This window comes from Pseudorca crassidens, chromosome 1 (assembly GCF_039906515.1).
Source record: "Pseudorca crassidens isolate mPseCra1 chromosome 1, mPseCra1.hap1, whole genome shotgun sequence".
NCBI classification, from domain to species: Eukaryota; Metazoa; Chordata; class Mammalia; order Artiodactyla; family Delphinidae; genus Pseudorca; species Pseudorca crassidens.
This window is the reverse complement of record NC_090296.1, coordinates 117,431,235-117,452,207: the sequence shown is the minus strand read 5'-3', so window position 1 is coordinate 117,452,207 and position 20,973 is coordinate 117,431,235. Positions and strand designations below refer to the sequence as shown.

Sequence of the window (20,973 nt, the reverse complement as noted above, 5' to 3'; positions counted from 1 at the left end):
TTGTCTGTCTTTTTGATAATAGCTGTCCTAGTGGGTGTGAAGTGGTATCTCATTAGGATTTTGATTTGCATTTTCCTAGTGACTGATGATGTGGAACATCTTTTCATGTGTTTATTGGCCATTTGCACACCTTCTTCGGAGAAATGTCTATTCAAGTCTTTTGTGTATTTTTAAATCGGGTCATTTGACTTGCTGTTGTTGACTTGTAAGTTTTCTTTATATATTCTGGATACAAGCCTCTTATCAGACATGTAATTTGCAAAATTTTCTCCCATTGTGTGGGATGTCTTTTCACTTTCTTGATGGGGTCTTTTGAAGTATAAACATTTTTAATTGTGATGAAATTCAGTTCATCTATTTTCCTTTGATTGCTGTGTGCCATGGGCTTTGAATCAGTTGCCCTAGCCCCACCTTATGGCCAAGGCCAGGAAATGGAGGGTGCTGTAATTTGAATGGAGGCAACATCTTCCAGCTTCAAAGGCTCTTGATGGGATTCCATATATAGAGTTTAACTTCTCTAGATAAAAACTCTATACCTGCCAAGTTCAATGCCCTCAGAATGAGTGGCACCAGCCATTCATACCTTAGAGCAAACTAGTCCATCAGACCCTTCTCTAAGAGCAGACCGTGCTGGGGGTGGGGACCCTGAACCCTGGGTGTGCACTACGTGGGTAGAGGCACACTGGAGAGGCAAGCTGGACGTGAGGAAGGCCAAGGTCGCCTCTTAGCTGAGGGAAGTCGCCACCAGCTCTCCTCCATAAGCATTAGCTAGGAGCCTCCCCATTCCCTACCTCAGGCCATACTTTAGGTTTTGCAGCAAAAGGCCCTGCTAAAACGTAAATATGTTTGCAGGATGGGGACACATACTTAGATGGCCGGTGCTAGACTAAGAGGAACCTCCATGTTTATCTCCTGCAGGCCCTCCAGCTGTGCATGGAGAAACAGAGGCCCAGAGAAGGCAAGGGACTTACAGCAAATCCACAGCAGGGCAGGGACCACGTGGCTCTCCCACTCCCCACAGCCCTCCCACAAGCACCTTGGCCCTCATGGGATCCACAGGCCTCTGACAGCAAACATTGCCCTTGGGCATAGGCAGTTTGTTTGGGCAGAAAGAGGCCCACATAGATCAGTGTCCTAGGGGGTGAGCCCATGAAGGGCCGCAGCAGGGGGACAGAGCAGCACAGGGCCCCAGACCTTGAGGGGCAGGGGACTCAGCTCTTTGGGATGACCCTGCAAATCACATATCTCTTAGTAATAGCTGCCGTTCACTGAATGCTCATGAGGTGCCAGGCGCATGCTGAGAAATGTACCCACATCATCACGCTGATCCTCCCGACAGCCCCGTGAAACAGATGCTTTGGTTTTGGTTTTTGTTGAGGCCACTGAGACTCCAAAGTAGTTAAGCGACTTGCCCAGTATCACATAACTGTTGATAGAAAGAGCTGAGCGGACTTTCAAATCCAAGTCCGCCAGCTCCAAAGTCAGTGCTCACTATGCCCGTTCTGACTGATTTCTGGAGAGCCCTCTAGTTCTCAGCGCCCATGTGGAGGATGCACTGTGGACCCGTAGGCTCGTGTCCTGCTGCCCACCTCATGCAGCTGAGTTTGCCCAGGAGCAGTCAGAGCCCTGGGTCCGTTCCCAGGGAAGCCTCGGCCCTCTTCCTCTGTCACAGTGCCCCCTACTGCTCACTCCCACTCTCTTCTGCCAGACCGTTTAACGCCAAGGGGCTGCCTGTTAACAGAGGCTCTGGGGGTTCCCCCAAATAGGAGCCCCAGTCTCTCACTAACACCCCTGTCTTCTTGAAAGTCCTCTAGGTTTGGAGCAAATCAGAGAGAAAAGGGTGATGTTATTTCTGGGCTTTTAGGTCTGTGCCTAAGGGGCCCAAAACCCCCACATTGTCCTACCCTCCTGTCACAGAGCAGGCCGAGGGGCTTTCCTGGTGGTCCAGTGGTTAAGAATCCGCCTTCCAATGCAGGGGACACGGGTTTGAGCCCAGGTGAGGGAACTAAGATCCCACATGCCGCGGGGTAACTAAGCCCACACGCCACAACTACTGAGCATGTGAGCCACAACTAGAGAACCTGCGCGCTGCAGCTACTGAGCCTGTGCACCACAGCTAGACAGAGAAGCCTGCACACCACAACGAAGAGCCCGCATGCCGCAGTTAAGAACCGAAGCAGCCAAAAATAAACTTAAATAAATGTTAAAAAAAAATGCAGGCAGAGAGGAACTCTGGACTTTGTATCAGACACTGGAGCTCAGCAACCCAACTCCAATTCTTCATAGTCCTACGGATGTGTGTAAAGTGAGTCTCAGTTCCCTGATCTGCCAACTGGAGACAGAAGTGCCCACCTCTCTGCTGTGGGGTGTCTCAAGTCTAATATACAGCAAGTACCCAGTAGCTGAGCGTGTGTCCTTCCTGAGCCTCAGTTTCCTCATCTGCTGATGTCCATTGGCACCTGACCTTCACCCACGTTACCTCGCTCAGTTATCACAGTAATACATAAGGTAGAATAAGGAGAGCTCAGAGGAGTCAAGCAAGTTGCCCAAAGTCACACAACTGGAAAGACGTAGAGCCAGGGCTCCAGGTTCAAGGCTTGTAACCACCATGTCACAGTGCCTTCCAGTGGCAAGGTGCCTTATATACTATGAAATGTGCAGAGTCTGTGCAAAGCTGGGGAGACGTGGAGTAGGAAGAAATTAGAAAAAATAGTACTTAGAAAAATGAAGCCAGGATGGGAAGACTCATGCAGTTTGCATCTATCACAGCAGACTTCCTGGAGGAGGTGGGACTGAGCCAGATCTCCCCGTGTCACAGGGTCCAGAGTGACTGGTGGAAAGGAGCCTGGCTGCCCTCCACTTGCCCATCTAGAAATGGGGGTGTTTCCCAACCTTGCAGGGGCTGAGAGAGAACAAGGTATAATGGGACTGTCCTGATAGTGAAGACATATATTGATTGTTTATACAGACCAGGCACAGTACTAAGGGCTTTACGTGGGTCATCTCCTTAAATCCCCCAAGAGCCCTGTGGGGTAGGTACCATTATCGTGGCCCCTTTACACTTGAAGAAACTGGCTTTCCCAGAGATTAAGAGGTTTTGCCAAGGTCTCACAGTAACTAAGAGGAGGAGTCAGGACTCAAACCCAGGCTCAGAGCTCTGCTCCTATTTGCCCAAGCCACAGCTACACTTCCCCAGGAAGAACGTCCCTGGCTGGGATCCACACTTTCCTGTCATCTCCACGTAGCCATCCCTACTGGACGTTCTCTCTGGTGACTCTCCTCTCAGCTGAGGCAAACATAAAGAAGAAAGACTTCCTTTCTCCCCATGTCCCAGCATCCAGAAGTGGTCAAATGGAGGATGCTTGGAGAATGAACTGGCCTTGCTTGAGGAAGGACGGATTATCTATGTCTCTGTCGCCCCCTCCTGCCCCAAAGGAGAACTTCACAGGACCACAGCTCTTCGGGGAGCACCGCAGTGCAGGCTGGAAAACGAGGTCAGGGCAGTGCTTCCTAAGACATCCTTGGAGAAGGACCACGCTTTCATTTTTTTTTTTCAACTTTCAATCTGTCATGGACCAATACTTTTGGTAAAAATTCATAAAAATGAATTACTTTTAAAAAATGAAATGCTGCTTGAATGATGTGGCACTGTCAAATTGCTATAAAAGTTTCTAAATGCTTCCTCACAAGTTCTCAGTGAGTACTTCCTGTACCTGTCTTCAGGTTAACAATAGTTTGTGAGCCAGCACAGTTCAGGGATCACACTTTGAGTGGCACTGGTACAAATGGCCACTGGGCAGAATGTCTGCCTGAGGTCCCAGGGCTAGTTATGAGGAATCCATTCCCAAGGGCACTGCCTCAGTAGAGACAGGGACTCTGTGCCATCCTCAGACTTGGGTCCTGATGCTGACCCGGGGTGCATCCCTGGACTTGCAGCTGGAGCAGAGGGATAGCATAGGCCTGAGAAAGGGGCAGGGCCCCAAAGACAGCAGTCAGAAGCAAGATCCTGGGTTCTGCGCTCTCCATCTGTGAGAGACATGAGCAGCAAAGCTGACGCTGTCAGAGCCAAGGAGGCCTATGGGAAGGCAGATCCTTCCCCTGACAAGCTGAGAGGTAGGGGTGGGGGTCTTAACCTTGCTGTAGGGCAAGGGTGATAGACACCCTGAGCTTAAGTCCAAAATTGGATGGTCACATCACCTTGCCACTCTTAGCTTCCTCTTCCACAGATGCTCTCTGAGATCCTTCCTAAGTCTAGTATGCCGTGCTTGTCCAGGAAGATCAACTGCCTTCCCTTAGGGATGGGTCGACAAGGCTGTTCCATGGCCGAGAGGAGAAACCAGACCAAGCAGAAGGAAAATGGACAGTAGTTGTGCATTGCGGGCTGCCCCCAGGGGACAAGGAGGATCCAGGGCCGGAAAGGCCAGAGAAAGCCTCTGGGCAGGGTGCACCCAGGGGATGGCTTGGAGGGGAGGGATGCTTCTGATCAGCTGGGGAAGGCGCTTGGTGGAACTGAAGGAGCACTTGAGGGAAGTAAAACCAGCCCTCTCTACGTTAGCATCGGCTACCTGCACACAGCCGCACTCAACCGGCCCCACTGTCTCTGGTGCCCACCGCCACCTCTAAGAAAAGTAACCCAACAGCTTGAAAGAAAGCAAACAGCTGCAGAGCAAGGAACAAGCTTCCCACTCATTCCCAGCCCAGGTGAACACTGCGAGTTTGTTGACAGAGAAAAAAGTAATCAATTTTTCATGAGCCAGCGAAGGCAACAGAATGTCTCGGGATGTCAACAGTTTCCAGGCAACAAAGACAAACCAAATACACAGTCCCCTCACCTGCAAAGGTGTCTCCTTTACAAGCATCAGCTTGGATGGGGAGCCGGGAGGAGATGGAGACGGAGGCAAGTGAAACCCCTTGGCAGCCACAACGGCTGATTCAGACGTTGGGGGTCTGTGGTTGTCTGCAATGACCCCATTAGCAGATCTTGTCAGATGATGACTCAAGGCCAAGCCGGTCTTTGGGGAGGATTCGGGCACAAGAGCAAGGCGTGTCTTATTCATCCATTTATTCAACAAACATTTTTGAGCGCTCTTAGGATCAGTGCTCAGGCCCCGGCCCAGTCTAGCTGGGGAGATGAGCGAGGAAACCACTTCCCCTCACCCTGTGGATGAGAAAGCCAAGAGCTAGAGAGAGTAAGCAACTGTCTCAAAATCACAGGGCCACCTAGAGGCCGAGCTGTACTTGATCCCCAGCCCAGGTTCTTTGCAGCTGTGCCCGGAAGGAGGTTGGCACAGACACGGTCTTGTCCAGAATTAATGCTGCAAGCTTTCTAGAGCCCTTTAGCCTAAGTGTTCAGAAACTGAATCTAAAACCGAAAAGATCATTAGAATCTCGTCGTGCGGTACATGACTGTTATTTTTAACTATCGAGGTGTTTCTAACCAAAACAGAAAGGATGGCCCTTTCCAGAGCACTTTGTCAGGCCTGGAGCTCCCAGGATGTTTCCCTGTGTTTGCGTTAACGTTTCCCAGTGAATGTCAACGGAGACTCGAGAATAAGTCAACACAGGTCCTCACAGTAAATGGCAAGGCTTCTTAGCAGAGTAAACCGTGTGCTTAGCCTGTCTTAAAAGAATCTTTGCTGAGTAAACAGAAGGAAGGCTTTACTTGAGAGTAAACAGAGGCGCCTGAGGGCTGGAAGGCGACTCCACTGGCACCGGCTGCTTCGCGGGGCCCTGGGAGGGAGCTGGCATTGGCCTTGCATGAGGCAGAAGCTTCCTTGCAAGCCCTTCATGCCGGGAGGGGTATGGGGTGTGGGGACCAGAGAGGTCATGGGACTTATTGATTGTCACACAGCCAGCTGAAGCAGAACCAGACTCTGAAAGGACCCTCAGAAAGGAGAATCTGGGAGTCCATCTCATTTGCTCTGAGGGGTCAAGGAACTTATGTCTTAACCTCCCCAGGACAATTTTTATACTTAAAGACCACTTCAAGGAAGTGAAGCCCTAATGAAGACAGAGGTGAGAAAATATTTTTCGTCCAAATAGGTGACCAACTTTCTGTCTGCAAATATTAATGCTGATTCAATATTGCCCTTAGTGGTAGTGGCTAAGGAAACAAACCTTAATAGCTTCTGGTCCTTTGCCCACACCATAACTTCCTTGATGGCCTTGTTTACATGAGCTTCTCATTTTCCCAAGTAAAAAAACATTTGGGTCTGAAATCTTTGACCCGTAAACTTGTTAGTCTCAAAAACCCAAGTGCAACCACTGACTTAAAATCATCTCAAATAACTTTTCACACACATACGCGCACACACACACACACACACACACACCAACCAACTTGAAACATTCCACTCTTTGTTTAATTTATGGATTCCTTTCCTCTTTCTTGAAAGGATATGAGAGCATAGATCAAAGTACAAGTATGCTGTGAAGTCATTACAAGAGCCACAAAAAAAGAAAAAAAAATTTTTTTTTAATCAGTACCAAGAAAAGGATGAGGAAGCAAATCCATTATCCATTTAGGTCAATTTAATAGCTGAGCTTGGGCATTAAGCCTGGTGCTGTTTCTCAGGCAGAGAAGCGAGCGTGGTAAGTCACAGAGCTCTTGTTATTATAAGGGAGGCCTGGCTACCAATTCCCTGGAGGATACAAACTTTCTTCTGGTCCTAATTTTTTTTTCTTTTTCAATAAATTTATTTATTTTTGGCTGTGTGTTGGGTCTTCGTTGCTGCGTGTGGGCTTTCTCTAGTTGCAGCGAGCAGAAACTACTCTTCGTTGCAGTGTGCAGGCTTCGCACTGCGTTGGCTTCTCTTGTTGCGGAGCCCAGGCTCTAGGCACATGGGCTTCAGTAGTTGTGGCATGCGGGCTCAGCAGTTGTGGCTTGTGGGCTCTAGAGCGCAGTCTCGGTAGTTGTGACACACGGGCTTAGTTGCTCCGCGGCATGTGGGATCTTCCCGGGCCAGGGCTTGAACCCGTGTCCCCTGCATTGGCAGGCGGGTTCTTAACCACTGCGCCACCAGGGAAGCCCCTTCTGGTTCTAAATTTAAAAGAATTTTTCACACAAGACCTTATTTAGGAGACAGTAACAACACAACAGCCTCCATAAGTTTTATGGAAAAAGCAGAAGTGGTTTTCATGTGGCCGTTTCTTCCAGCAACCTTGGAGGAAAGCCAAGGACAGCAGCTCAGTAAAGTTCTTCCTTGTTCTTAGACAAGAAATGAACTTAGCACATTTGACTTTTCCTCTTAATATGCTTAAGTAAATTACACAGGAGGCAAGACCACGTGAAAATGCACTTGGTTTCTTCCTGACTGGGTCACTGGTGGGCACACAAACATGCCTTTACTTTCAAATGGGTGGACTGCCTTACTCACCCCTGGGCGGACAGCCCGCACCCCTACCTGCCTACCTCACCACGCGGGGGCAGCACTGAGCAAGCATCTGGAAGAAAGAAACTTTCAAACATTCCATTTGTAAGCAAAGCCATCCGGTATGAATGCAATTCTACCAATCTACTAATTCCATTAATCCTGAAAATCCAGTATGTTGCTGTTTCCATGGAAATTTAAAGGGTGTAAAAATAAAACAGCTGCTCCAATAGTAGGCATTTTTTCTCTGATGCTCTTTTTAATTTTTTAAATGTCAATCCATCATATGAGATAGCAAAGAAATGCTAACATTTTTTGAACAGGAACTGTGCTAAGTGTTTTACATATGCCATCTCATTGAATCCTACAAGAACTCTATGAGGTAGGTCTCATCATTAACCCCACCATGCATATGAAGAAACGGAGGCACAGAGAGGTTAGACAGTTCTCCTAAGGTCACACAGCCTTATTTAGTGGCAGAGTGGGATTTGAGTCAACCCAGGTAGTCTGACGTCAGAGCCCTTAGCCCTCTATCCCAAAAGACTGATGGGATCTCACCGGTGGAAGACATATCTAGTCCACACTCATTCCCTAAACAAACATTGTCTTATTTATCCCAGCCTCTGCCTAATGCCCAGCAAAGTTTTTCCCTATTTTGAGCTAAAATGCTCTCAAAATTGGTCAGAGTTCTTCCCTCCATAGCTCCTTGGAATAAAGTGAGTTTCTCTTTCATATGAAAGCCCCTCCAATTTTTGAAAAATTAATAATAACGTTCACTGTTGCTCCCCAACCCTCAAACAGCCCTACAGCAAGAACAGGGTCATTACTCCCCATTTACAAATATGTCCCATCCCATTCCTGCTGGCTAATGAAAGTGCTGGACGCTCCTGACATAGAGGTTTCACAACAGATTAGTTGCTTTAATCCACTCACCAGCGTCAGAGACCACATTGCCATTACTAAACCGGACTTAAGAGCTATTAAAAGTAATGCATGGTCATGATTTTTTTAAATGCAAGTAATATGGAAAAGGATGAACTGAAATGGAAAAAAAATCTCTCTCCTGCCCTGTCCAATCTCTCCTTTCAGAGGTAATCACTGTTGTTACTTTTGAATCCTTCCAGAAATTTTATCTACACATATAAACATATGCACGTGAATCTTTTGGGGTCATATTATGTATAATAGTCTGTAATTTGCCTTTTTCCCTTAACAAGGTGTCACAGATATCTTTCAATAGCAGCACTCCTGTTAATGGCTACATGAAAGCCTCTTCTCATGCACTTTTTTTTTCCCTCTTACAAATAATGCTTCAGTGAAATTGTACATATATTTTTGGATGGATTCTTATAAGTGAAATTCCTGAGTGGAAGGTAAGGGCACTTTAAATTCTGAGAGATGGAAACCAATTACACTCCTTAAAAAGTTGTAGTGGGGCTTCCCTGGTGGCACAGTGGTTGAGAGTCCGCCTGCCGATGCAGGGGACACGGGTTCGTGCCCCGGTCCGGGAAGATCCCACATGCCGTGGAGAGGCTGGGCCCGTGAGCCATGGCCGCTGAGCCTGCGCGAAAAAGTTGTAGTCATTTTCACTCAAAGCAACGGTCCATCTTCCAAGTGTTGACAACATGGTTTATAATTCAACTGTTAAATCTTCCTTCAGTATCTGAAGACAGTTATTAATTGTCGTTCTTTTTGTTTTGTTTTTAATTTTTATTTTATAGTTGATTTACAATGTTGGGTTAGTTTCAGGTGTACACAGTCATTCTTTCAAACAATGATTATTATTCACCACCTACATGGCAGGCACTGCGTGAGGAGCTGGGTTTGCCCTAAACCAGGAGTTCCCAACCCTAGTCATCAAATTCCTCAGGAGAGCTAGTTAAAATGCAGACTCCCTGCCGCCTTCCGGGAGGTCCTGGTTCTTCGGCCTGTGGAGGGGCCCAGGAAGCTATTTAGTTGTTGTTTGTTTCATTCGGGTATTTTGTTTTGTTTCGTTTTGTTTAACAGCTTCCCAGATGACTCAGCTAATGATAAGCAGTCAAAAGTAGAACAAATCTTCCCGCTTCTTTCTCTGGGCAAAAAACCGCTTTCTGGAAACCAAGGTGCTGGGAACAGGCAGGATCCACTGCCCCCAAAATAAAAGAACAGGGAGCTAACTCCGTGATATTAATTAGTAATGTCCAAACGCCGAAATCTATTGTTGCTCCACACCCCTCAAAAAAACAGCCTTATGGCAGGAATGGGCTCATTATTCCCAATTTACAAATATGCCCCATCCCATTCCTGTTGGTTAATGATAGAGCAGGAATCTCCTGACCTAGAGGTTTCACAACAGATTAGTTGCCTTGATCCACTCACTGGCGCCCGTGACTGCGATGCCGCCGCCAAACCAGACTTAAAAACTTTTGCTAGCTGGATAGATGAGATGGTAACGGGCACGCGCAAAAGCCCCGAGGCGCGCGCGCCCCTAGCGGTCAATAAGCCTCAGTGCAATTGAGTTTGCTTCCGTTGGCCACACTCAGCTTCTAACCCCGCCTCCCATCCCGCCCCTTCCTCCCAGCGCGGACGTTGATTGGCGAGAGGTGCACTATAAGAACTTGAGCGCGGGTGTCTGAAGCCCAGGCATTAGTGCCAGTTGAGGAGCGTGATTTTTCTGGAATGTACGGCTGAGGAGAGCTGAGAACACTTCACCCGGTCGCCTGGTCTCGGTCTCCAAGTTTTCCTGCATATTCTCCCCTCATGCTAGGCGATGTAGACGTGACGGGGGAGGTGACAGGTCACAGTGTCCAGAAGGAAGTTTGCAGGCTGCAGGGCGCCACTCCTTGCTTCTGCTGTCCCACCTGCTGAGAATTCCACGCTCATCAATAAGGCGTGGCTCTGGCATCACCTGGGGGAATGCCGGGACGCTCTCGTTTGAGTCCGCGGACCCGGGTCTTGCGGATTTAGGATTATGGAGTGTGTAAAGCCAGACCTGGTACCAGCGTCTGGCGCCTTCAGTCCTCATGTGGGTCCGTGGGTTCCCATCTCAGGGCCTGAACACCTACATCTGTACCTGGCAACCTGGAAGGTGTGTACTAAGTGTGAATTAGTACGCAGCTTCCAGGTTGTGTACGAAATGTGAATTGACTGAACGAGGCTTGTGGTAGGGGGAAGGCCGGCTGCAGTGGAAAGGGCATTCGCTAGTCCAGAGACTTGGGTTCCACTTCTGGCTTGGCCAGTCACTGCTGCTGAGCAAGGTCTTCCTTTTGTCTGGGCACTGATTACCTTCTGTGTGATAGGAGAGGGTTTGGCTCTGATAAATATAATAGTAACGCCAACAATAAGCCAGGCGTTGTGATAAGTACTGGGGATACAGGTGAGCAACACAGCCCTGATCCCTGAACTCACTTCATGGAGGCAGGAAGATATTGAAGAAACTGTCAAAAATGCACAATTACACATTTACTTTTAAGAAGTGGTATACAGGGAACTTAGGGCAGAGATTTAACATAGCCTGGGGTGGGCTTCCTGAGGCCAGGAGTAGAGTTAACTGGGGTAGGTAGTAGATGACCCAGGGAGATGGGGGATATAGCAAGTGCAAAGATCTGGAAGGTGAAAGACAGACGTTTCTTACCTTAATTGGACATCTTAATAACCCTCAAAGTATACAAGTAAGAGGAGTGGAAGTTTCAGTGAGTTAAATTGAGTAGAACTTGGAGGATTCTTTGGAAGCTCATAACTATTTGAGCAATCCTGTGAAACTATGTGATGGCCCCTGAGCCTGTGTCCTGACATTAGTGTTCCATAAGGTTGCTGAATCTGACCTGAACAGTCCAGGTTCCATGATGCATGCTCTGTGGTGTCTGTGTTCTTAATCTGAGGGGCATCTCCTGGCTATTTCAGAACTAAAAACGTCAGTCTTCTCTTAAAAGCAGCCCCTGTCTATATCAAGCTTAAGTGTCCAGGCTTGACTGCAAAGATAAGACGAGAGAGAAGTGGCTTGCAAAGTGACAGAAAAAAATCAAGAGCTGGCCACTGTACCTTACGTAGCACGTGTATGGAGGGGACACCAGGTCTCGTAGAAGAAATTCTGATTTGAGACAACTGAGGTGGCAGGCCCTGCACTAGCTGTGTGAACTGGACAGGGCTCTCAAACTCTCCAATGGGGTCTTGATATATAAACAGGGCTAATTAAGTTATCCTGACATGTAAAGTTCAGAATGGGAGAATGTGTGAAAGTTATTTCTAAATTATAAAGTGCTACCCAACCAAATCAATAATCACCTGGTCACCTTGTTCCCTCACAATTTTACTGTATATGCTCCTTCAAATTATGGGAGAGAAAGGATCTGACACCTTTTATTTGAAGTTGTAGCAATATACCAAGTTGTTTTGTTGCATAAATATTTTGAATTCTTTCAATTGGTTTTCTTTTCCAAAAGGTGGTTTTAAAACTTCACATTTCAATCTCTCCTTACCATTTTTTTTTTTTTTTTTTTTTTTTTTTTTTTTTGCGGTACGCAGGCCTCTCACTGTTGTGGCTTCTCCCGTTGCGGAGCACAGGCTCTGGACACGCAGGTTCAGTGGCCATGGCTCACGGGCCTAGCCGCTCCGCGGCATGTGGGATCTTCCCGGGTCGGGGCACGAACCCATGTCCCCTGCATTGGCAGGCGGACTCTCAACCACTGGGCCACCAGGGAAGCCCTCTCCTTACCATTTTTAGCTGAGAAGAACAAAAGAAAGAAAGAATTAAACAGTTGATAGGCACTTCGGATTTTTTTTAAAACCTATCCCATTGTCCAACATATTCTGTGGACTTTTTTAAAATATTTTTTTTTAATTTTTATTTGTTTTTGGCTGTGTTGGGTCTTTGTTGCTATGCGCGGGCTTTTCTCTAGTTGCGGCGAGCACAGGCTTCTCATTGCCGTGGCCTCTCTTGCTGCAGACCACGGGCTCTAGGCACGCGGACTTCAGTAGTTGCGACACACGGGCTCAGTAGTTGTGACTCGCAGGCTCTAGAGCACAGGCTCAGTGGTTGTGGCACAGGGCCTTAATGGCTCTGTGACGTGAGATCTTCCTGGACCAGGGCTCAAACCCGTGTCCCCTGCCTTGCTAGGCAGATTCTTAACCACTGCACCACCAGGGAAGCCCCTGCGAACTTTTTAAAAAGTTGTTTTCTTAGGTGGTTTGTCAATGAACATGTCTGTTCCCAAGATTCTTCAGAACACAAGGATTAGAGCCCATATACCTAATGCTGGCTTCCTGCTAATGCAGGATTATTAGAGGGGTGAGTGAGCTGGCCATGGACCTAGGTATGCTTTCAGTAGCCACAGGAGATATGAATAGAATTTTAAGAACAAGAAACTGTTTAAAAAGTAACAAGTATGCTTGGTGAACATCAGAAGTGTGAAACTAGTTATAAGAAACCAAGCAGGCACGCAGCCCTCAAGTGTCATAGTAAACCAACCATGATTGGGCAGGATCGGCAGGGAGCGGGCTTGGGAAGCACAAGGTTGCACCTGGGATTCTGGAAAGCAGGGACGCCAGCTGTGCTCCTTGTGCCTTATGCAGAAGAAAAATAACATTTGCCTGCCAGCAAGCATGACTTTGTTCATTCTGTAACATGAAGTAGATATGATTACCGTTTTGCAAAGTGGAAATCAAGGCTCAGAGAACTGAAAGGTGGGTGGGACTGGACAGGCTTTATTACTTATATCAAATGAATAAAACACTGGCATTCCTATATGTGGATGTGGGTCCCCTAATCTGATTATCAGATCATTCTTTGGAAAGGTTTTTTTAGCTCTATTAATTTTTACTATATTAAATATTTCTTTTAAAAAGCTGGGCCATCCATTAGGCCATGTTAACATGAGTCTTGCTAGAGTGAACATTTGCGATTGTATTGTTTGGTTTGGCTAACTTAAATTTGTAATATCCCAATTTACCACTAATTTTCAGCTGTTTTAGATGCTGTGTTTTCCTTTATGTTGTATTCTCTTTAACCCATCCAAAAAATATTTCAGCTAAATTAAACGTGGGTGTTCCCTCCTTGAATGCTAAATGCAAGGAACCCGCTAACTCAACTCTAGAGGATGTACTCTCATCACTACAGAGAAAGCTAAGGGGCAGGAGCATGGGGAGATGCAGTTAAAGTAGGCTTTGCAGTCATTGCCTGGCTTTAATCCTTCCAGGCACTTACTACTTTGTAACCAAAGGCATGAAAACCTCTGAGCTTCTACTTACCCACCTGACATGGGGTCTTACCAGCATGGGATTGTTGTACAGAACGACGCTTGAGATTAGCACAGTGGTGGCCTTCATTTAGGTGAGCTATGGATGTGGAAAGTGAGGAAAAGTAGGCACTTACCACACGGATGTAGATCATCTTTGTTTTATGACACATTCCTTAGTGCTCCGCGATGCCCTTTTCCATGTCTAAATTTGAACAATGACATCTATGTTCTCTCATTGTACCCAGCCACCTCAGGCCCTAATTTACCCTACCTTATCTCTTTTATCAGATATGAATGCCTTAATCTCTTTAAAAATTTGAGCTTTACAAAAAGGGTAACTGTGCTATATGTGTTATTTACTAAGACTTTCTTTTAAATCTCACCCTGTTAAGAATTCCTCCATATCTGTAGTTTCCACCGCTGATAACTGAGGGCCACTTATTTGATGGACCTTTGAGTTTTATTTTTCAGCACTGCTTTAAACATTACCAGAGATGTATCTTGGATGTCCAATTTTACAAGATACACCAGCCACTTGCCCAAATGGCTATAGTAACATGTACAAATGGTCCTGTATGCTGGAGTGAGGGCGGTCGGGGCCAGAATGTCCTGCTCAACTCCCCAATCCCATGTCCCCATCTATTAATTGCACAGATGTCCCAAGTGCCTGGCACCTAACATGCTCTGAATACACAAGAATCATGTTATATAAATCCAAGTTCTAGGGTGGCCCTGGCATTTTGAAAAGCAAACCAATTTCCACTTCATACCACCATTCAATCACCTCTTCCCCCAAAGCTACTTCATGTTAGATTTTCAAAAATCTGAGGCCTGGATCACCCCCAACAGTGACTCTTATTCAGGTCTAGAGGACAGAGCCTGTAATCATGAAGTCATGCGGGGAGTCCGGACAAGGTGTCTGCTCTGAACCTTTCTCCTCCTGCGTCTCCATGCAGTTCTCAATGCTGCACCCAGCTGCTTCTTTCAGGAAGACACCACTGAAAGCCGAAGTTCATCTTTACACAACACATCCCCAGAACTATCAGTAAGACGAACAGCAGCAAAGAACTCAGCTTTTTATTGAATGTGCTACTAAAGAGGTTTAGTCAAAAAGACCAAAGCCCATGTCATCATCAGACTCTTCAGATTCTTCTTTCTTTGCTTCCACTTTCTTCTCCTCAGCTAAAAACAAAACAGAAAATAGTCAGTTACCTCTCTAAAACTCCAAGAGCTCCAGGCCCTTCAACTTTCGTGGTCAAAAATACCCTAGATTCCCCTCATCAAACTATGCCTCTGGTTTTAAGATTTCTATACATCATCTACTCTTAGCAAATGAAGAACAATTTTGCCTATAATACTTCTAATCTCCACGCTCTGATACCAAGTTTCCTACCTGGGGCAGCAGTGGTGGAGGGGGCAGGACCTCCTGCTGGTGCAGCACCAGCTGCTGGGGCAGGTCCACCTGCCCCCACATTGCAGATGAGGCTCCCGATGTTGACATTGGCCAAAGCCTGCAATACATACGCATATGTAGGTAAATGCTTAGTCCTGTCCTTTTGTTCCAGCACCAAAATGCTGGCTTAACTTGCTAGGAGAAATTTCAAGCTTCCTTAAACACTCAAACCAGGATGCTTTCCACAGTTCATGACTCCTCCTTAGAGTGAATTCAATTTTTTATACTACTATGCACTTCTAGGACTTTTCCCAAGGGAATTCACTGACGATGATTTAGGAACAATGTGTCCAATCTTTCAGGTCTCACGGTTGAAGGACACAAGCTGAATAGTTAGAGGCTATCAGTTTCACTTGCCAGCGATTAAGTAACCTACACAAGGTAGCCAGTGCTAAGTTCCTTGGGTAGGAATCCGGTTTTCATTAGTCTTTTATATTCCAACACAAAATAAATGGTCAATAAAAGGCCATCACCATGCTGGCACGATTTACTTGGAACAGCACAGGTGGTATTACCTCCTGGGTGACCCTTTTATGAAGGAATGACCTGGTTAATATATTTTCCTCATGATTTTAGAACACAAGGAAAGAGACAGCAGAGTCTGAGACCAAGAGAAAAAGACAAAGTCATGACAAAGCAAAACCTTAATTCGCTCCCAGAGATAGAAATGTGAGGAAATCATTGCTCATACTTGGACAAGTCCAGTGGGATTCTGGCACTTCTGGAGTTTAGCATAAGCACCTGACTTAACGGTCTTCCAAAATTTACTTCTCCAAATCACTGCCACCATCACCTTACCTTTGCAAACAAGCCTGGCCAGAAAGGTTCAACATTTACACCGGCTGCTTTAATGAGGGCATTGATCTTATCCTCCTAAAACAAATAAAAACGGCAATCCATCATACAGCAAAGTTTAGCTTTCGTAAATGTCTCCGAAATACTGCAAACTGAAAGCAAATCACTCTTAACGTGGGTACCAAACTACGTTTACCCAGTTCAAATATTCTACCGGCATCGCATGTATGCTAATTTAAGACGACTCTTTCTTCCACTCTAAAGGCAAAAAAAAAAAAAAAAAAAGCCTCTGCTCTTGTGTGCCAGGTACTTTGCACGGCCTCGAGTTCATCGCTGCCACTTCACAGGCTGGGACCTGCCCAAGTCACGCTGCTATTTTAAGTCGTGAGGCAAGGCCAGAGGTGGAGCAGAGCCTCCACACCACGCAGCCAGGCCCCAGGGGGTCTTCTCAAGAACACGAAAGAAATCACACCAAATGGAGGTATAAAGCGTCCTGGAGCATTTTCTAGCTGCGGATGAGGCTGCCCACGTGTTGCACAAATTAGAGATTGTCAAAACCGGAGCGCGCCGCCGCCGCCAAGTAAAAGCCACTCCCTCCGGGGCGGGCACGTGGCCGAGGCCCCAGGCCGCCCGCACATGGGACCACCCGATGAGCTCCCGTCCCGCCCGTCCCCCTCCGTCGGGGTGTCGATGGCCGCGGCTCCGGCCAGAAGAGTCCGCCCCGGACGCCTGCGAGGGCGGGTAACCTGCACCCCGCCACCGGCCCACGCCCGCACTCACCGTGACCGTCACCTCATCGTCGTGTAGGATGAGGGCCGAGTAGATGCAGGCGAGCTCCGAGACGGAGGCCATGGTGCGGGCGAGGGCTAGGCAGGGTCTGCCGGGCGCGGTGCTAGTCGCCGGATGAAGTGAGGGCCTCACCCCAACGCGGCCTTAGCTTCCTCGGAAGGACCGAGCACCTTAGCGGAAACTGAGGAAAAGGAAGTACGCGCCTTCGCGCAGCCTCTTATACAGGCCACGCGGACCAATCGGCGCCCGAACTTGCCGGAAGAGGCGGGACTAGAGCCTCTCGCGACAACACACCAAAGACGCCTGCGCAAGCGCGTATCTCGCTCGTTTGCGGGTTCAAAAAGTTGCTAGGCGTTTGCAGACGCCGGTTCCCGTGGCTTGGGTAAAAACTCAGCTTGTGAACAGTAAAAATATTTTTAGCAAAAAGTTACCTAGATAAATAGGTATCACTCGTACCTGCTGTAGCCCGTGTGAGAGTGTTTGAGCAGGCAGTGACCTGCTGAAGAGCAGGAAATAGGTTTTAACCTGGAGGTCCCGGTGCTTAGCGCAGCTTCTCGGATAAAATACTAAGTGAATATAGGAGAAAATGAGAAACCTGCAACGTTACTGTAGCAGAGGCATTTGAGCGCCTACTGTGACCCAGGCACTGAGCCGCACTCTGCAAGGATTCATTTAATCCTCACCCAGCATAAGAGGTAAGTACTATTATCTCCATTTTGTGGGTGGCAAAACTAAGGTGTATGCCCGGTAACTACACAAGATTCCGCAGTTACTACGAGGCCGAGCCTGGATTTGGAATCTAGGAACCTAAATTCAGTGCTTCCTTCTTGTGTGTGCAGAGAGGGATGGGTTTGGGGATTATGAGTAAATTTTGTCTTTTTTTTTCCCCAAAGCATTAAAAGATATATTAGGAATATAGGGGAACTTTCCACTTCAGGTTCATTTTTTTTTTTTTTTTTTTGTAAATAAGGGACCCCGTGGTTGGATGTAAACGCCTTGAAACTGTACTTGTGATGTTAAAAGACCTCTTGATGTAACTGCTGTCTGGCTAGGTGCTGTATTGCCTTTTTGTGTCCTTTGAAGCTAACGAAACAGGTGTTGGGTTCATACTGAGAGGTTTTCTTTAGAATTTTTTAAATTGAGGTATAATTGATATATTAGTTTCAGGTGTACGACATGATATTCGCTATTCGTTTATATTGGGAAGCGATCATCATAGTAAGTCTAATTAACATCCATCAATCATACATAGAGAACAAATTTATTTGTGTGTGATGAGGTCTACTCTGTAAGCAACTTTTCAGTGTGTGGTACATTATTAACAGTAGTCACCATGCTGTACCTTACATCCCCATGACTTATTTATTTTATAACTGGAAATTTGTAGCTTTGATCCCCCTTCACCAATTTCACTCAGCCCCGCATCCCCACCTCGGGCAACCACAAATCTGTTTCCTGTATCTATGAGCTTGTTTTTGGTTTTTTAGTTTGTTTTTTGTCTGTTTGTTTAGATTCCACATATAATGAGGTCATACGGTATTTGCCTTTCTCTGACTTATTTACTTATTTCACTTAGCATAACGCTCTCAAGTTCCACCTGTGTTGTCTCAGATGGCAAGAGTTTATTCTTTTTTTGCTGAATAGTATTCCATCACATTTTCCTTATCCATTCATCCGTTGGTGGACGCTTAGGTCGTTTCCATGCATTGGAGATTGTAAATAATGCTGCAGTGAATATGGGAGTGCAGGTATCTTTTCAAGTTAGTGTTTTTCATTGTCTTCTAGTAAATACTCAGAACTTCTGGATTTTTTTTTTCCCCCCATGGATCTAACGCATGTTTAATAGCACCGATGTGTAGCAGGGACACAAGGTTGACTGACAGAGCCCTGCCCTAGGGGCTCACAGTCCATTCAGAGACACAAGTCTTACAGCGCTGGGCGTGAGTGCTGAAGCAGCCAAGTGCACGAGTGGACATGGAGGCAGGACTGCTGAAGAGCAGAGGGGAGGGCAGCGTGGGCCCAAACAAGACTGGCTGCTAATGCAGCAGGCAAGTGCCTGGAAGGGAGCAGAGACTAGTGAGGAGGCCCTGCACCCCACCCTCCTGCATCGAAGCTGTCCCAGTGGGCCAGGGCTGCTGGTAAGCCCGTACGTAGGGAAGCACCCTTCTCTGCCAAGACACCCTCCCACTTACACTGAATAGTGAGAGCAGCTGCTTCCTCCATGCAGCCTTCCTTAACTTCCAGTCCAGAGGACAGGGGACCCAGGGAGCAAAGACTGGGGCAGGGGTCAAAGCAGATACTACAGGAGTTACGTCCAAAAGGGCTGGCATGGCGGACCCAGTCCAGTCCCAGGCAGAACCGAAGGGGGTGGGTTTGTGGGGGGAGTAGTTACAAGGACTGTACAAACTGGATGGGGACTGATCTATGCAGCTCTTTCTAACTAGCAGGAACAGGCCAGGTGAGAAGGCACTCCCCAACGAGGTGTGGGGATGCAGCCAGAGAGCCCGGTGGGAGGCAGCCTCTGGGCCACTGAGGGAGTCAGAGAATGAGGGGCACAGGGCAGAGGCCATTGTCCTGCTGTGCCCTTGGGTGGCAGTTTAAGGGGAGCCGTTTGTGCCCAGACACGGTAGACCCCAAACAAGTGCATCTCCTGCCCAGCAGTGGGGCAAGTGGACGGGGCACTACCTGGTGCGCTATATCTAGAGTTGGCTGGCAATGCCACACTGTCCTGACGGGGCCGTGGGGTTCCCTGGCCACGCAGGCCGCTTCATGTCAAGGGGGCACTGCCACACCTGCCCGGGCCGTGTTCGGAATCCAGTGCTGTGGGTTTGGGTGTGGGCCAGATAATAGTAGTTTTAATTTTTGAAGGAACCTCTGTACTGTTTTCTGTAGCGCCTGCACCAATTTACATTCCCACCAACAGTGCGTAAGGGTTCCCTTTCTCCACATCTTCACCAACACGTGTTAGCTCTTGTTGATCATAGCCATTCTTAACAGGTGGGAGGTGATAGCTCATTGTGGTTTGTGTTTCCCTGATTGTTAGTGATGTTGAGCACCTTTTCAAGCACCTGTTTCCCATCTGTATGTCTTCTTTGAAAAAATACCTATTCAGATCTGCCTGTTTTTTAATTTGATTGTTTGTTTTTTTGTTATTGAGTTGTATGAGTTTGGTTTTTTGTTTTTTGGGGTTTTTTTGCAGTACGTGGGCCTCTCACTGTTGTGGCCTCTCCCGTTGCGGAGCACAGGCTCCAGACGCGCAGGCTCAGCGGCCATGGGTCACGGGCCCAGCCGCTCCGCGGCATATGGGATCTTCCCGGACCGGGGCACGAACCCGTGTCCCCTGCATCGGCAGGCGGACTCTTAACCACTGCGCCACCAGGGAAGCCCGAGTTGTATGAGTTTTTAATATATTTTGGATATTAACTCTTTGTCAGGTACATGATTTGCAAATGTCTTTTCCCATTCAGTAGGTTGCGTTTTCATTTTGTTGATGGTTTCCTTTTCAATGCAGATGCTTTTTAGTCTGTTGCAGTCCCACTAATTTGTTTTTGCTTTTATTGCCTTTGCTTTTGGAGTCAGATCCAAAAAATCATCACCGAGACCTGTGACAAGGAGCTTACTGCTTTATGCTTTCTTCTAGGAGTTTTATGGTTTCAGGCCTTACATTCAATTCTTTAATCCGTTTTGAGGTAATTTTTTGTGTATTGTGTAAGATAGTGGTCTTTCATTCTTTTGCATGTGGCTGTCTAGTTTCCCAACAGCAATTATTGAATATTGTATATTCTTAGCTCCTCTGTCATAAATTAATTGACTGTATATGCATGAGTTTATTTCTGGGCTCTCTATTCTGTTCCATGGATCTATGTGTTTGTTTTTATACTGTTTGATTACTATAGCTTTGTGATGTCTCCAGCTTTGTTCTTCTTTATCAAGATTGCTTTGGCTATTCAGGATGTGTTGTGGTTCCATATAAATTTTAGGATTGTTTTATTTCTGTGAAAAATGCCATTGGAATTTTGACAAGGATTGCATTGAATCTGTAGATTGCTTTGGGTAGTAGGGACATTTTATCAGTATTCTTACAACCATGAGCATGGAATATCTTTCCATTTATTTGGGTCTTCGGTCTTTCATCAGTGTCTTAACTTTTCCTTTATTTTTGATGTTTTGAATTGTCTGCAACGTGTATGTGTATCATTTATTACATATCTGAACCTTAAATTTAACTCCTACTAACAAAATGGTAATCTTTACATTTCATCAGTTATTTCCCTCTTGGAATTTGCCTAGTTTCCTGGAAAGGTGATTCAGTTTTTTGTTTTTTGTTTTCCCCAGGAGCCTGCTTTGTTTA

The 20,973-nt window shown here is 46.8% G+C and overlaps 1 protein-coding gene and 1 long non-coding RNA gene across 2 annotated transcripts in view; one reads left to right on the top strand and one right to left on the bottom strand.

The window, feature by feature from the left end:
* Positions 1–14,645: 14,645 nt before the first annotated feature.
* RPLP1 (ribosomal protein lateral stalk subunit P1) lies at positions 14,646–16,832 on the bottom strand. The gene is made up of 4 exons (XM_067751942.1): positions 16,614–16,832; positions 15,837–15,911; positions 14,979–15,096; positions 14,646–14,767 (listed from the first exon to the last, which is right to left on the bottom strand). Exons 1-4 carry the CDS (start codon positions 16,683–16,685, stop codon positions 14,688–14,690), a joined length of 345 nt encoding a protein of 114 aa, XP_067608043.1. The 5' UTR covers positions 16,686–16,832; the 3' UTR covers positions 14,646–14,687.
* A 78-nt stretch (positions 16,833–16,910) lies between these two features.
* LOC137231537 (uncharacterized) overlaps positions 16,911–20,973 on the top strand; it is a 52,761-nt gene continuing 48,698 nt past the window's right edge. The window contains exon 1 of the long non-coding RNA XR_010946652.1: positions 16,911–17,317. This is a non-coding gene — a long non-coding RNA (uncharacterized lncRNA). The remainder of the gene's footprint in view (positions 17,318–20,973) is intronic.